General features: G+C 44.3%; 1 protein-coding gene across 9 annotated transcripts in view; it reads right to left on the bottom strand.

The window, feature by feature from the left end:
* The window catches only part of DYNC1I1 (dynein cytoplasmic 1 intermediate chain 1), a 193895-nt gene that overhangs the window by 15023 nt on the left and 165501 nt on the right, over nt 1-13371 (bottom strand). For all 9 annotated transcript variants that reach the window (XM_055709572.1, XM_055709569.1, XM_055709575.1 and 6 more), the window contains 2 exons: nt 10519-10659; nt 4103-4228 (listed from right to left, as the gene is read on the bottom strand). In XM_055709572.1, the coding sequence (XP_055565547.1) occupies nt 4103-4228; nt 10519-10659 (267 nt within the window). The remainder of the gene's footprint in view (nt 1-4102; nt 4229-10518; nt 10660-13371) is intronic.

Genomic DNA, 13371 nt, shown 5'->3' with positions numbered 1-13371 from the left:
GGGTGGGGAAAGGTGGATCAGAAGCTGCTTCGTTCACAGCCAAGGGTGCAAAGAGCATTCTCAATAAGCCAGGTAAGCAACAAACAGGGTTGTTAGGGAGTATTTATGACAGCGGCAACTGTGTAACATCACTGAAGCATGCCCAATGGGAGCAAGCTTTCTAGAAAATATATCTACAAGAGAGACGTGCAGTTAGGTCTAACTATCAATCATCTGGACATGTGAATAAATCTATAGTCAGTGGTCCATGTTCTGTTAAAATCAGTTTCTGCCATACAGAAAACTTGCTGCCCAGTAAATAAGCCATAAGACCACAGAGGCTAAAATAAGTTATACATATTATCACAATAATAATACTTCAACTACTAGACCAGCAAAGGTTTGAATATTTAGATCTTACAGAGACTAATGCATATTTACAATGCCTCGTAATGTCCTCTGGTTAAGTTATATAGGTTTAAGATCCCATCACACTGAAACAATCTGATTTTTATGTGTTTGGGGTTTTATTTCATTTTATAATTCACATTCTTTTAAATCAGTGGTTACTGATCCACAAGAGCACATCTATATGGACTATTTAAGTCTCCTCTCCCCTGGAAGTGTGTGTATAACACCCATTAATGCTAATGGGCATAAAGCACACGCATTGAGGAGAAAATAGACCTCTCACTGTGAAAATAAATGTGTTCAGTTATTTTCAGACACGATGCTGAAATCAAACAACTGAAAGTACATACTCTAAGGAGATAACATTATATAGCCTAACTGAAAATGTCACCATTATTTTTAACTCCCTGGTCATGGTGCCTGCCACGTTCTCCATGTTTCTGCCATTTCTTGTGTCATAAAGACTATGACTGGATAACATACCAAAAAGGGCCAAATCCTAAATTCTTCGACAAGCAAAATCAGCCCTGATCTCATACTCCTTGCCTTCACAAAATATGCAAGGTTAGGCCTCGTGTCTTACATTTTCACTTAGGCCATATAATGTTTTCACTTTACACCATATGGGTTAATAGTAGCAGTAACTTTAATGTTCTCTAGAATAGCTCCTTAAAACTGCGATGAATCTACCAAAGTAAAAATTCCTGTCACTTACACACTTTTCTTAATGATTTGATATCCTGAAGTTTTCTGGTCTGATCAGAATTCAAGGAGTCAGTTTTTTTGTTTGAACAGGTAAAAAAGAATTGCTTGTAATATTGCTTGTGATAATGCGATATTCAAAGACATTGTGCCTTATTATAATACAAATAAAATCAATACTTTTTTCCTGGTAGAACCATGTTTTATGAATTTACAGCTGATTTAACGTCATAGTTGGAACAGTCTTGACAAAAGAAAGGTTTTGAAAAGGATGCAGTGTAAGTGGAGTATTAATGTTTTTGGTGAGCGTGTGTAGAGTCTTTGTAAAGTGGCCTGCTGACTTTCTAATGTGACTAATCACACCCATTTTCCTAAATCACGGAGTTGCACCTTCAAGTAAGTGGATGCTACTGAGTTATCAGGCAGGCAGGGATGAGTTTTTCCAGTGATGAGGTCTTTGCAGAAGTTGATGCTGTAGGAGATGGGTAGAATAGTAGTGCTATTGCTGAAAGGTCAGCTGTCGCAGCTTAGTGTCAGGCTTTGCAATACTGCTGGTTCAAATAAGCAAGCTAGGTGCTGCCAGGTGCTGGACGGCCCAGCCTCCAGCCCTTTGCCCCCAGCCACATGCTCACTCATCTACTCTCAGAGAGTCAGCTCATGGAGAAAAATTCCTCAAGGAAAACAAAACAAAACAATAAATCAATACCGCTCTGCTGATCTATCTCCCTCCCCACAACGTGGGTGGTGACAGGAGCACTGCTCCGGGCACAAAAACTGGGCAGCGAGGGATATGGCTAGGGCTGGCTGGCTGGCAGGCAGAGGAGGACTGTCCCTTTTAAACTGTCGACCAGTCCCATCATATCCCAGAATCAAACTCATGCACAAAAGATGGTCAAAGGAGGACCCCAGCTGAGCCAAGGAACTGGCCAGTGTCTGCACACTGAAAAGAGAGCCTTTAAAAGCTGCCATATCTCTGCCAGACACTTCCAAAAGTACATATGCACACTGTGAATCCTCCATGCGCCATGCCTGAGGACAGCTAAGTATGGAATAATTCAAGAAGTCTTTTTGGACTGGCACAGAGGGTTAATGGCTGAAGAGGCTGTTACTGTACAAGCCCTCGGTTCCAGGCTCTTGAGCTGTGAAGTATTTTGGCATCTCACTTAAGGCTTCGTAGTGAGAAGAGTTATGCTGGAGAATATATGAGCACCCTTCTTTTTTAAACCAGAAAAAGCCACTAACAACACAGCAGCTCTGGTAGTTCCTGAAGCTGTTGCAGCCCAGACTACTTTTCCTAAATTTGGTACAGTAAGTACTGCAGAGACTGATACTGCCAAAATGAACCAGGTAACAAATTAATGAGCTCCTTCATTCACGACAGAAGAGGAGGAGGGGTGGCAATGGCCCATGATCTGTCAGCAGCCATGTGGATGGACATCCATCTGTTTGCATGTAAGGAGCTGAGCTGGAGACGCTCGGGCTCTGCATGGGTAGAGCAGAACACTTTATGTAACACAACTCACACAAATAATAAATAATGTTGAATGACTCGCTCTTCTTTTTTATTTTTGAGTACTAGAAGCCTGTCTTTCTTTCTGATCTGAGTGTATCACTGTGACTCATTTTGCAAGCTGAAGTCTGATGATACAGAGGAAAGGCCAAAAACCTAAATATTACTACTTCTGCATAGAACACTAAATCTATTTTCTCCTGAACGAGCTTGCAGGGATAAACAATCCTATGAATGATTTGGTGTATGATATGCAAAAAAAGAGACATTTCTACAGCCCATTTAGACTCCCAGACAAGATCAGACTGTGCTGTCATCAAAGACATTTCCATAGCTTGTCGTATCACTTGGAAGACAGAAAAACCACCTTTTTGGAACAGTCATGCAAAAATGATAGATAAACAAAAACAGCCTGACCTGCCAGTGTCATGGTGGAAATCTGAATGCAGTAACCTTAGACAATTTTGAAATTATGTTAACAATATGGCAAGAAGTTTCAGCAAGCATTTGTGAGGAAAGGCAACTCCTGCACAAGTGAATGCGATCCAAAAATATGAGTCATGCACAAGCAATTTTGCTATGGGCCATAAAATCACTTTATGAGAGTTACAGATAATTCTGTATGTATTCTATAATGTTTCCCTACTGTGTAGAGATGGATATCTCGGTATCCTATCACAGATAATGATGGAAAACAAATTCTCTACATAAAAGCTGATTGCTCAGAGATTCACTCATAACTGTTCCAAGGGATTGTAATGCCGACAAAACGCTTTATACCGTATTCATCAACAAAGAGGTAGATTCCATCAGTGCCAAACACACTGCAGTTTAGCTGTTTTTTATAAGATGTAGCCGGGTGAATTGAGAGCAGCCTTAGACACAGAATACACATCCTGCTATTTTCAGCATCTACGTACTCTTTATCACACATGCACCAACCATCCTCTGACACCTCTCATTTCCTCCGGTTAGTCCTTTTGCACATATTCAGACATATTCAGCATTATTTGGTATTAAAAGAACAGATATATTCTGTACGTGTCATGCTGAGAAAAATTTACAGCATTAAGCCAGTCATGAAATAAGAGATACTGGAATATAAAAAGTGAACCCTTCAGGACCAGCGTCAGAACAACACAGCTTCTTTTTGCACCTCTATTTTCCTCTTTAAGTTTCTTTGTAATTTTTACCCATAGAACCACTAAAAAAAAAGTTTTAAAACCAGTGAAAGGTTTCAAGAAATATTTCTCTCATAAGACATACTAGTTAACTCTTTTGCAAGGTAGCTTTACAACTAACACACTGCTGGCAACCCAAAATCAAAGGGGACTCCACTGAAAGAAAACTGGCTTATTCTTTGAAGGTGTCCTATTCATGTGTTACGATACATGATTTCTTCTCAAACTTGGATGTGGCATTCTCCAGACGCCAAGCTTAAAAAAACCCCAACAAACCCCCAAAAAACAAAAAACCCCACCCCAAACACAATAATAATACCTCTCCAACATCATAGATCCATATGCGGCCTTCTGAATCACCAACTGCTACCTCCTTGCCAGCCTGGGCCCAGCGGACACGGTTGAGGGCAGAAGCTCCTTCTATGGTGACGCTGGCTGTGGGAACCTGTCGAAACAATAGGAACAGGAAAGAATAAAATCACGCTGGCTGCAAACCCAGGGGTCAGTTTTGAATGTCCTGCTTAGCTGGGTGAGTCACAAGTCCCTTAGCATTGCTGGAAGTTAACATACAACCCTCGTTGGGGGTAGGAAAAAAAAAAGTGTTCATTGTTTCTTCGATCACATGTGCTAAAAAGAGGAAAGAGTGAGAGACTGCTTGGAATGAGCAGGGAAGACTTTTTGACAGTAAAGTGCAGTAAAAGAAAGTTTTTTCTCCTTAACCTCGGAGACATGTGAAACCACATCTGCTTCTTCCTCAAAAGTTACTGACTTATGACCAAGAACCAAATGAGGGTAGGACTTGGAATCAGTCCTGCTCTCTCTTCTGGCCTCTGACTTGGGCCCAGATAACGTAACAGTTGGCAGACACATCCCTGTATTCATGCTGACACATCCTTTAAATCCATATTCACCTCTGCGGCTAGATGCAGAGGGCAAAACTTAAGTACTATGTCAGAAAAGTCCTGAGCTAATCACTTCAGAGTGAGGACATGGCAGAAATGAGATCAGCTGAGCTGACATTTAGGAACTCCTGTAGTGTATTCCCACAATTCTCTTTTACATCCCCAGGAGACGACTTTTGCTTTAAATACACCTGGATCCTGTCCAATTTCCAACCCCCCTCCCTGCCCCAAGTCAACCAACTTAACAGGTGATCCACAAGAATACATAAAGAATCTGGCTAATGCGTGGGATGAATAAAGCAATGATCATGATCTTAGGAGAAGTATTTGTAATCTACGCTGGAATGAGGGCATCAAAAGATGCTGGAGGAGGAAGGAACCATATGGGTGTTTGTCCCAGATAGGTAGATCACTCAGTTGATTTAGGTCACCTCATAAGACCAATGACAGTAAACTGCAAGTCTGCTAATGCTCCACCCAACTGCCTTTAATAGGAGAACCTGCCTGAGCAAGGAGCCTGTAGCTTGGCACGAAAGCCTTCCAAACAAGGCTTTTTAGCTTTAATGCTTTTTAGGTCAGGGCAAACAAGATACGATAGCTGCAAAAGCAGCTCTTCCACCAGATCCACCTGGGGGAACAGGCCTCAGTCACATGGTGAGATGGGGACAAGGGGGTGTCCCAGGATCTATAAATGGACATGGAACTGGACGGCAGTCCAGGCAAGCAGAGGTAGTTGGACAGGAACCAGAGTCTGGGTTACCTCTGGATGAGTGACAAGTACTCCTGCTGTTCTCGTTGTCAGCACAATGCAGCAGAAGCAGGAAGAAAGCAGCTTGAAGGTGGTATTAAAGCCCGGTCTGAACATCAACAAACCGACAAGATTAACAAAAACAGTATTTTGCTGACTTGGTCTTGGTTCTCTGGCTGTAGCTTTATATTCTAGTTGTGAGATAGGTCCAAAGATCCAGGAGAAAAATAATTTTAAAACAAACATCGTATAGCTCCCATGCCAGTCTCCTCCTTCTCAGCTCTAACGCCTTCATTGTGTCACACAAGATGAGTGACAGTATGAAGGCGAACCTTTGCAGACTTCCCAAGACTCTTATTACAGTAGCAGTGCGTACACAGCCTCCAGCAGCAGGCCAAGGACTGGGAAGCAAGGCTGCTTGCCTTGCTCCTCTCCCCCTGGACCATCCCTGCTCCTCCTCCTCCTCCTCCTCCTCGACCCTGGCACAAGGCTGCAAAACTGAAGTGCACTTCAAGCACAAGCCTGCCAAGCTAAAGTGTCACCTCCACAAAGGGCTTCGTGGTCATGTTCTGAGCCACACATGTGAAATACGCGAGGATTTTGTTTGCAGAGTGATGCAGAAATAATGCTGGAGAGCAATCAGAAAGCACATACCATCCTCCCCTCTCCTTTAAGAAGTCATTCAAATGCAAATAAGCTACCGGACTCATCTCCCCATTGTGCAAGGCCAGTATTACCCAAAAGAGCTGGCACCATGCTCTAACTCCTCATCCCAAGTCTGTTACTGCATAGTGGGTGAGAGTCAATGGCCTAAATCTGACATGGGGTCTTTGATCCATGATAAAAATCACATTAGAAAACAAGCAAGTTTAACTCCTGTGATCACTGATTTCTAAAAAAAGAAAAAAAAAAAAGAAAAAGAAGAAAGGATATTTTAATTCCAGCCAAAATTAATTTCGTGACATTTGGAAATGGCTTTCTTCAAACAACAAGTAAATGGTTCATTTCAGAGGACTAATCCACTAACCAAGCTATGTTTCTCAGAAAACTGTAAATCAAAGATACTTGTTTCATATAAAAATATACACAGCATATATTTAAGGCACTGAATTTTCACAAAATCTTTCAGAAGGCTGAAATATGTAATTCTAGAGCTGGTGTTTCGGGGATTTTTCTGTTAATACAGCATTCTTTCAGTGTTCCACATAAAAATAAGCAGCATGCATGCTGCAGACAGAAGACACAACCCATGCTTTTTTTCAAAACCTGATGGTTTTGTAAAATCCTGTTACTATTCCACAAAGCTATCTAACAAAATCAAAAGCAATAATGAAACAGTCTTTAAAAATCTAAATAAAAAGCCTTTTCTCCAGTGATACGGACAGAAATACAGTCAAACCATAGTAACTTAAAATAGATTTGTCTGCTCTCAGTAGTGATAGGTTAAATTACACATGCCTATTTTAGATTTCAAAGATAAGAGGTTTATTTTATAATGGTAGCATTATGTTTTAAAAATCACATTTGAAATACTTTATAAATTTTCTGAAGTTGGTGCTTGTCATATTTTTAACAATTTTGAAATGGATTTTAACAGGTAACAGATTAAGAAAGATGCAGTCAGAAAAACCTGCATGATAAGAATACATTTTTATTTTTTTACTTTTATTGCTTATGTAGTGTCAAAAACTGCTCGCAAATACAGCTGCTTTCTGTTTCTTGAAATAGACACCATCTTCACACTCTCAAAGCTAAGGTATGCCACGTAAAAAACCCCAACAAATATTCGAATGGGACATAACACAGCAGAAAATAGCAGTTTTGTAAGTCAGTTTAACATCAGTTCATAGGTAAATAAGACTTGTCAATAACGTAGAGACCTCCAATCTTGATCACAAAAGAAATGTTACAGACACGTAGGTAAGAAACTGGCATTTGGTATCCTGAAACTATCTGCAAACCTCACTATACTGATCCATAAACATAATACTCTTATTTGCAAAAGGATGAAGGAGTGGGTAAACATTTTTTGCCTTCTAAGGGTTTTTTATATTAATTTCTCAAATATAAATTAAAACGTGATTAATTTCTTTGCTATTACAAAAACAATTTCTAGTATCCACAGATCAACATGAAGCACACAAATACCCTTGTTACTTGACAGTGAGGTTTTGAGAATAATTAGACTGATTAAATCCGTGGTACAGTCAAATGAATTTAGTTATTTTGATCAGAAAGCATTTAGCTCTCCGGAGAAATGTTTTTAATAAACACGGTGAGTAACACTAGTGGAAACTGTGTTACAGTTCAAAAATGTGAAGGTAGCATAATCTAACTAAACCCAGGTATTTTCTTAGTTGGTTTACAAAACAATACCTAAATAATAATGTGGCTGATTTCCCAAATTAAACAAAACAAGGTCTCATTAATAACGATCATATCTAGTTCTTACACAGAGATTTTTATCAATAGCTAGCAGTTAAACACAATATACCTGTCATTTTCTTCTGTCTTCACAAATACTTTGACATCGCTTATCTGACATCTAAAAGTAATAATGATCCAAAAAATAGGTGTTTCAAGGTTTCTTATTATAAAGTCAAAAGTGCTGACAAGGACTTTTTCTTAGCAAATAGCAGTGCAGACTTCAACAGCATAATCAATTACAGAAATCTTGAAAATTATAAGCTAATTATGACCTACCAGATAGAGGGTAAAAGCAAACAACGATCACTTTCAGTTACGTTGTTAAAAGAACTGCTTACAGTTCTCTCTTTCAGTGGTACATTTGCTGCTTCTCCCACATAACAAAACCTCACATCTACTCAGAATCTGCCACTTTATCATGTATAGAGATTTTAAAATTTGTTTCACCGTGCTCAGTAAGGAAACCAAATGGTATTTCTGCCTCCAGAGACGCAAATTCGATTCCCATAAAAATACAAAGCTCGGATACCATGGAAATAATTCCAGTCTGATTCTTACATGAGAGCTGATTTTGACCTCTCAGAATGGAAATAATTTGTGAAATCAGGGGTGGCCTTGCATGCAGAAGAAAAGCAGGATCGAGCTTGAAATTATTTTTTTTTCTGATGTTCCTATGTATTTATATGTAAACACACTGAAAATATATCAGCAGTTTTCTACATACAGCCTTGTTATTGATGGGAATGGGATCAAGCGGTCCAGACTAATTTTTTGGAAAGACATTATGGTCTCGTTGACTTAAATGGCAAAACATCAGTTGATTTCCAGCAGAGCAGGATTCAGCCCTGGTATTTGGGGGGAAAGGGTTATTTTTTTTCTTCTTCTTAAAATGCTGGGTTTTATGCTCTGTGTTTAAGCCTGCATTAATGAGAACACCTGAAGGATATGTCCCTCCCTTCCCAAAATAAATTCTGAGGAGACTCCTCCTGTATATCCTCCAGCTGTATGTGCTCTAATTAAAAAGGCTGCGCTGCTTCCTGCTCAGAACACTTCAAAAGGCCTCACTGCTCCCCTTGACAATGCACTGCCCGGTGCTGGTTCCTCTTACCTGTCCATGCTTATTTATGGCAAGCACCACTCACTGGAAGTCATAAACTGTGCCTGTACTTTAGTCTGTCTGAAATCTATAGCATGTTTATGTGAAAGCCATATTAACTAATCTTAAAAAAAAAGATAAAAAAAATAGGGTGTATTATGGGGGAAAATACTGCCGCTTGCTCTTCGGTATTACTTTTTATTTCCAAAAAAGAAAACTGTCAGTTAATATGTGATTTTTTTAAAAAAAAATTTTTACAGCCTGTTTGTTCTTAATTTCACATGTCATTAAGTAAAAATACACAAGGCTTCACTGTGGAAAAACATTTCAATTCTCGTGCTTAATACTGATTGCTGGCTGTCTAAGACTGACCTCAAGCGACATGACATGTTTTCTCAAAACCATTTTTTGGGGAAACTCAAGTCCAGAAAAAATAGTATAAATAGAAGTTTGTGGCATTTTAAAAATCTGAAATAGAAGGAGAAAAAAAGGGGTGTTCCGCACACGTAGAAAATGACTTTTTAAAAAATACGGTACCCACCACTCTCAGTCTTTGCAATAAGCTCTCCGATTAATCCTTGCTCACCAGTTACATTCAAAGGTGCAATGTTCCCTCCCCAGTGGTCCCCGCTATTTAGTTCAATAGCGATGGAAAACCAACTTGTTATTTTTCATTTGTGTTTGTGCCTTTAAGCTTCGCGGCAAATTTTGAAGAGGAAAAAAAGTGGGGGTATAAGATCACGAATAACACGTGAGAGAGATGCCCTGTGCTTAAAAATCTGAAGCGGAGCAGCTAGCAGTTCAGAGAGGTGGGAGGCGAGGGAAGCCGCAGGGGCACGCTGGGTTTTGGGCACGCTGCTGGCGCTGGCACAGGGCTTGCGGACGACGGTGTCCGGAGGATCTGGAGCTGAGGGTGAACACGAAGGAAGAAGAGGTCTCGCAGTGAAGGGCGCAGCACCTGCGGAGCGGGGCGGTGGGCTGCCCAGCTGGGCCCGGCCGCCAAGGTGCGCCCACCGGGCGGGGGGAGGCATCGAACCCGCGGCCTGTGAAGCGCCTGGCCCAGGCACTGCGTGCCAGAGGCGGGGGAGGGGTGTGAATAAAAAACTACGAAACGGGCGCGGTTTAAAAGTGCACCTTAAAATAACAGAGAGGGGAAGGAGGCTCCTTCCCGAGTCGGCACCGCGGTATTTGTTTGCGTTGGCTTTCTGCCGGGGGTGCCGGAGCCGGCCCTCCCCGCCCCTGACAGGTACCCGCAGCCGAGCGCCGCCGCGGGGGAAGGAGGGCGGGCGGGACGGCGGGCGGGGGAGGGGGCGGTCAGGCGCCTCCGGCAGCGGGACCTGCCCGCCCCGCCGCGTCCCGGGGCGCGGGCGGCGGCCGACGCCGGGCTCCCCGCGCCCTGGGGCGGCCCGGCACCCCCGCAGACCCCCGGCGGGGCGGGGACGGGCGGGCCGAGGGGTGCTGGGCAGCGCCGCGCCGCCGGCCCTCACAGGGTTAAGGTCCCGCCGGCCGCCCGCCCTCGCCTTCCCACCGCCGGCCGCCGTCGAGCCGCCGCGCCGCCTCACCTCGGTGTCGTTATTCAGGTTCCACAGATCCAGGCGCCCCATCCCGTCCACGCAGGCGAAGAGCGCGGGATGCACTGGCGACCACATGACATCGTAGACATAGTCGGCATTGTCTTCAAAGGAGTAGAGCGGCTTGTTGTGCTGTAAAGCAGAGAGAAGCATGAAGACTTCGTGGCGCTAGTGCTGCCTGGGGCTGTCTGGCGAGTCTAATTAAAAACTTTGCACATTTACAAAGTGTCATAAAACTTCCCCAGATGAAAGGTCCTCGCGAAGGGTGGGACTGCGCTTTAATGGGGCAACAACTGTCCGGTGGGATAAATGAGATGCCCGGCGTGAGGGGTGTGGGACGCGCGGGTGCTGGGGCGGGGGTAGCGCCCGCGGCCTCTCCCGCTCCCGGCCGGCACCCCGGCGGCGGGCGGGGGGTGCGCCGGGCGGGCGGGCAGGCAGGCAGGCAGGCACCGCCGCGCCCGCCCGAGCCAACCGCGCTTGCGGTCGCACCGATAAGGATCGTGAGATCGGCGGGGAGCCGCGTTTCGCCCTCCGCGCCCCTCCGCGCACCGCGGGCGGCGCCTGCCACCTAGCGGCGGGCGGGCCCCAGCACCCCCGGCCCCGCGCCGCCCCGGGGCCCCGCCGCCGCCCCTCGCCCCGCGGCGCTGCCGCAGCGCCCGCAGCCGTGCCCGGCCCGGCCGGCAGGGAAGGCCGTCCTGCAGCGGGCGGGAAGTCGGAGGGAAGTTAGGAAGCGCACCAGGAATAACGTGTAATTGTCCGTCATGAATTATTCATCGCGTCTGGCTTGTCTAATTTTTGCATAATGGCTTCGCTAATCCCCGATCAATTAATGGAAAATGAAATTTGAATGATAATGAAAACTCCAGAGATGAAAGAAATTAAGTATTCTCACGACTGGTGACAGAGATCTAAACAATGGGGCTTCGCCGAGGGTCTCCCTCCCGCACCCGCCAGCTGCCTGCGGCGGGCCCACCGCCCCCGGGCCAGCGGGGCACGGCGGGGACGGGCGCCCGCAGCCCCCCCCCGCCGCGCCCGGAGCCCTCGGCGGGGAACGGCAGCCGCCGGCGGCGGTACCCGGGGTATGGCGGCCGGTCCCTCCAGCGCGCAACCCCCGCTCCCTTCACCCAGGACACGGTACCGGGAACGCCGCAATGCGTTACCCAGCCGCGCATTATTCTTCCAGGAAGCGGAGCGAGCGACTGCAATTCTCACACCGCTTTGCTTTTGTGTGTTATTAATGTAGAGCAATAAAGCAGTCGGCTTGATCTCTGGGCTTCCAGCTGGGCCCTTGCCAGGTCCGCTCTGCCCCCGCTGCGCTGCGCGGAGCTCCGCTGGGTGCGGGGGCCGCAGCGCGCGCGGGTCCCTGTGCCGCCGTGCGTATCCATGGCGTGTTGTTGCTGCGGTTCTGCGTTGGAAATAACGCTGAAATATTTCTGCTCATCACGGGTATTGCAAAACATTCTAGGACATATTCATTTACGCCACTTCGTCTTTTGAAAAAATACCGAAAACACAAAGGGCTTGATTCCGTAGGATAGTTTTTCCCCTGCTTGAAGTACTGAATGATTTTGAATGATCGCAGGATCAGGTCCCGTATTGTCGTAACTGGCCTAGTGTTTTGGGGTTTTTTTTTGTGCATGTCCTAAGAATAGCAAGCATTTTGGTTTGTGTGACTATAAAATGAAATTAGATCTTGAGATTATTACCTCAAATTTATGCAACATTTTTATTCCTTCTCCAAAGCTGGAGTTTTGCAAAAGAAAAGGAAAAAAATTACAAGAATATTTTCTTACCTAAACAAGGTCTTGTTATCCAAACACATATGCATCTGCTTAGTATATTATCAGTACCAGTGGAGTTACTTACACGTGTTAATGGAATTACTTAAATGCCTGTGCTAAAACATTTGCAGGGTTGAGGGCAGAATTAAGATTAAGCTTTTGAAGAGGCAGAGGTATTTCACAGGAAAATTCAAACTGAATCTTTACAGCTGTGAGCTGGGGTAAGTATTATTTAGAGTGGGCCATATGGATCCACAATGTCTATCTGCTATATTGTGTCTTTTCACCGAAAACTTCTAATTTAGGTTTAAACACATCAACCGTCTAAGTGCTAGAACAATGGGCGTTGAATAGCATAGTATACCAAAGAGAAAGGAAATCTGGTCAACTGCTAGATGGCTGATATTCTTCTTATTCATGGGAAATGTTCTGCACCTACAGCACTTTGATATCATGGAAGAAGTAACAAAATTCCACAGAAGCAAGAGGACTATTAAGATATCATCAGTCCAGGGCTGATTTCAATCAGCATTTCCTTTTTGTCAATGTATCAAAACTTGTTTTGATCTTATTTTGAGTGTGACACTTTTTTAATGCTCTTTTTAGTTCTGTCAGTTTATTTTCCAATTCATGCCTAAAGAGCAAGGCATTAGAAGGAAGGGTCAGGAGATTTGGTTCTAGTCTGTATCCTGCTGTTCACATGTTGTATAGTCTCTGGCAAAATAGCTTTAGCTGATGTGCCTCAGTTTCCCTGTTAGTAAAATAAAAACACTTTTGGAGTGCTGGTATTTGAGGTGAAAAAGCATAGCAGATAGGCAGTGTGTATTGCCTTCACCATAGCAGTGGAAATAGTCAGTCAAATAGAAAGTCAGAGGGAAAATCTGGACAACGGGAATAATATGGCTTTTGAGACAGATCTCAGACATTCAGGGAATGACACACAAAGGAATGGAGATTAATAGGCAGTGGAGCACTGGAAGGAAATGAGAAACGGCAGCCATGTGAGCAGCCCTACCAAAAGGCAAGATCAGCTGCAGTGTGGTTGGGAAAACGGGCAGCAATC

The sequence above is a fragment of the Falco cherrug genome, chromosome 4, assembly GCF_023634085.1.
Source record: "Falco cherrug isolate bFalChe1 chromosome 4, bFalChe1.pri, whole genome shotgun sequence".
Classification (NCBI taxonomy): domain Eukaryota; kingdom Metazoa; phylum Chordata; class Aves; order Falconiformes; family Falconidae; genus Falco; species Falco cherrug.
The sequence above is the reverse complement of the archived record's forward strand: the minus strand, read 5'-3'. Positions and strand labels throughout refer to the sequence as shown.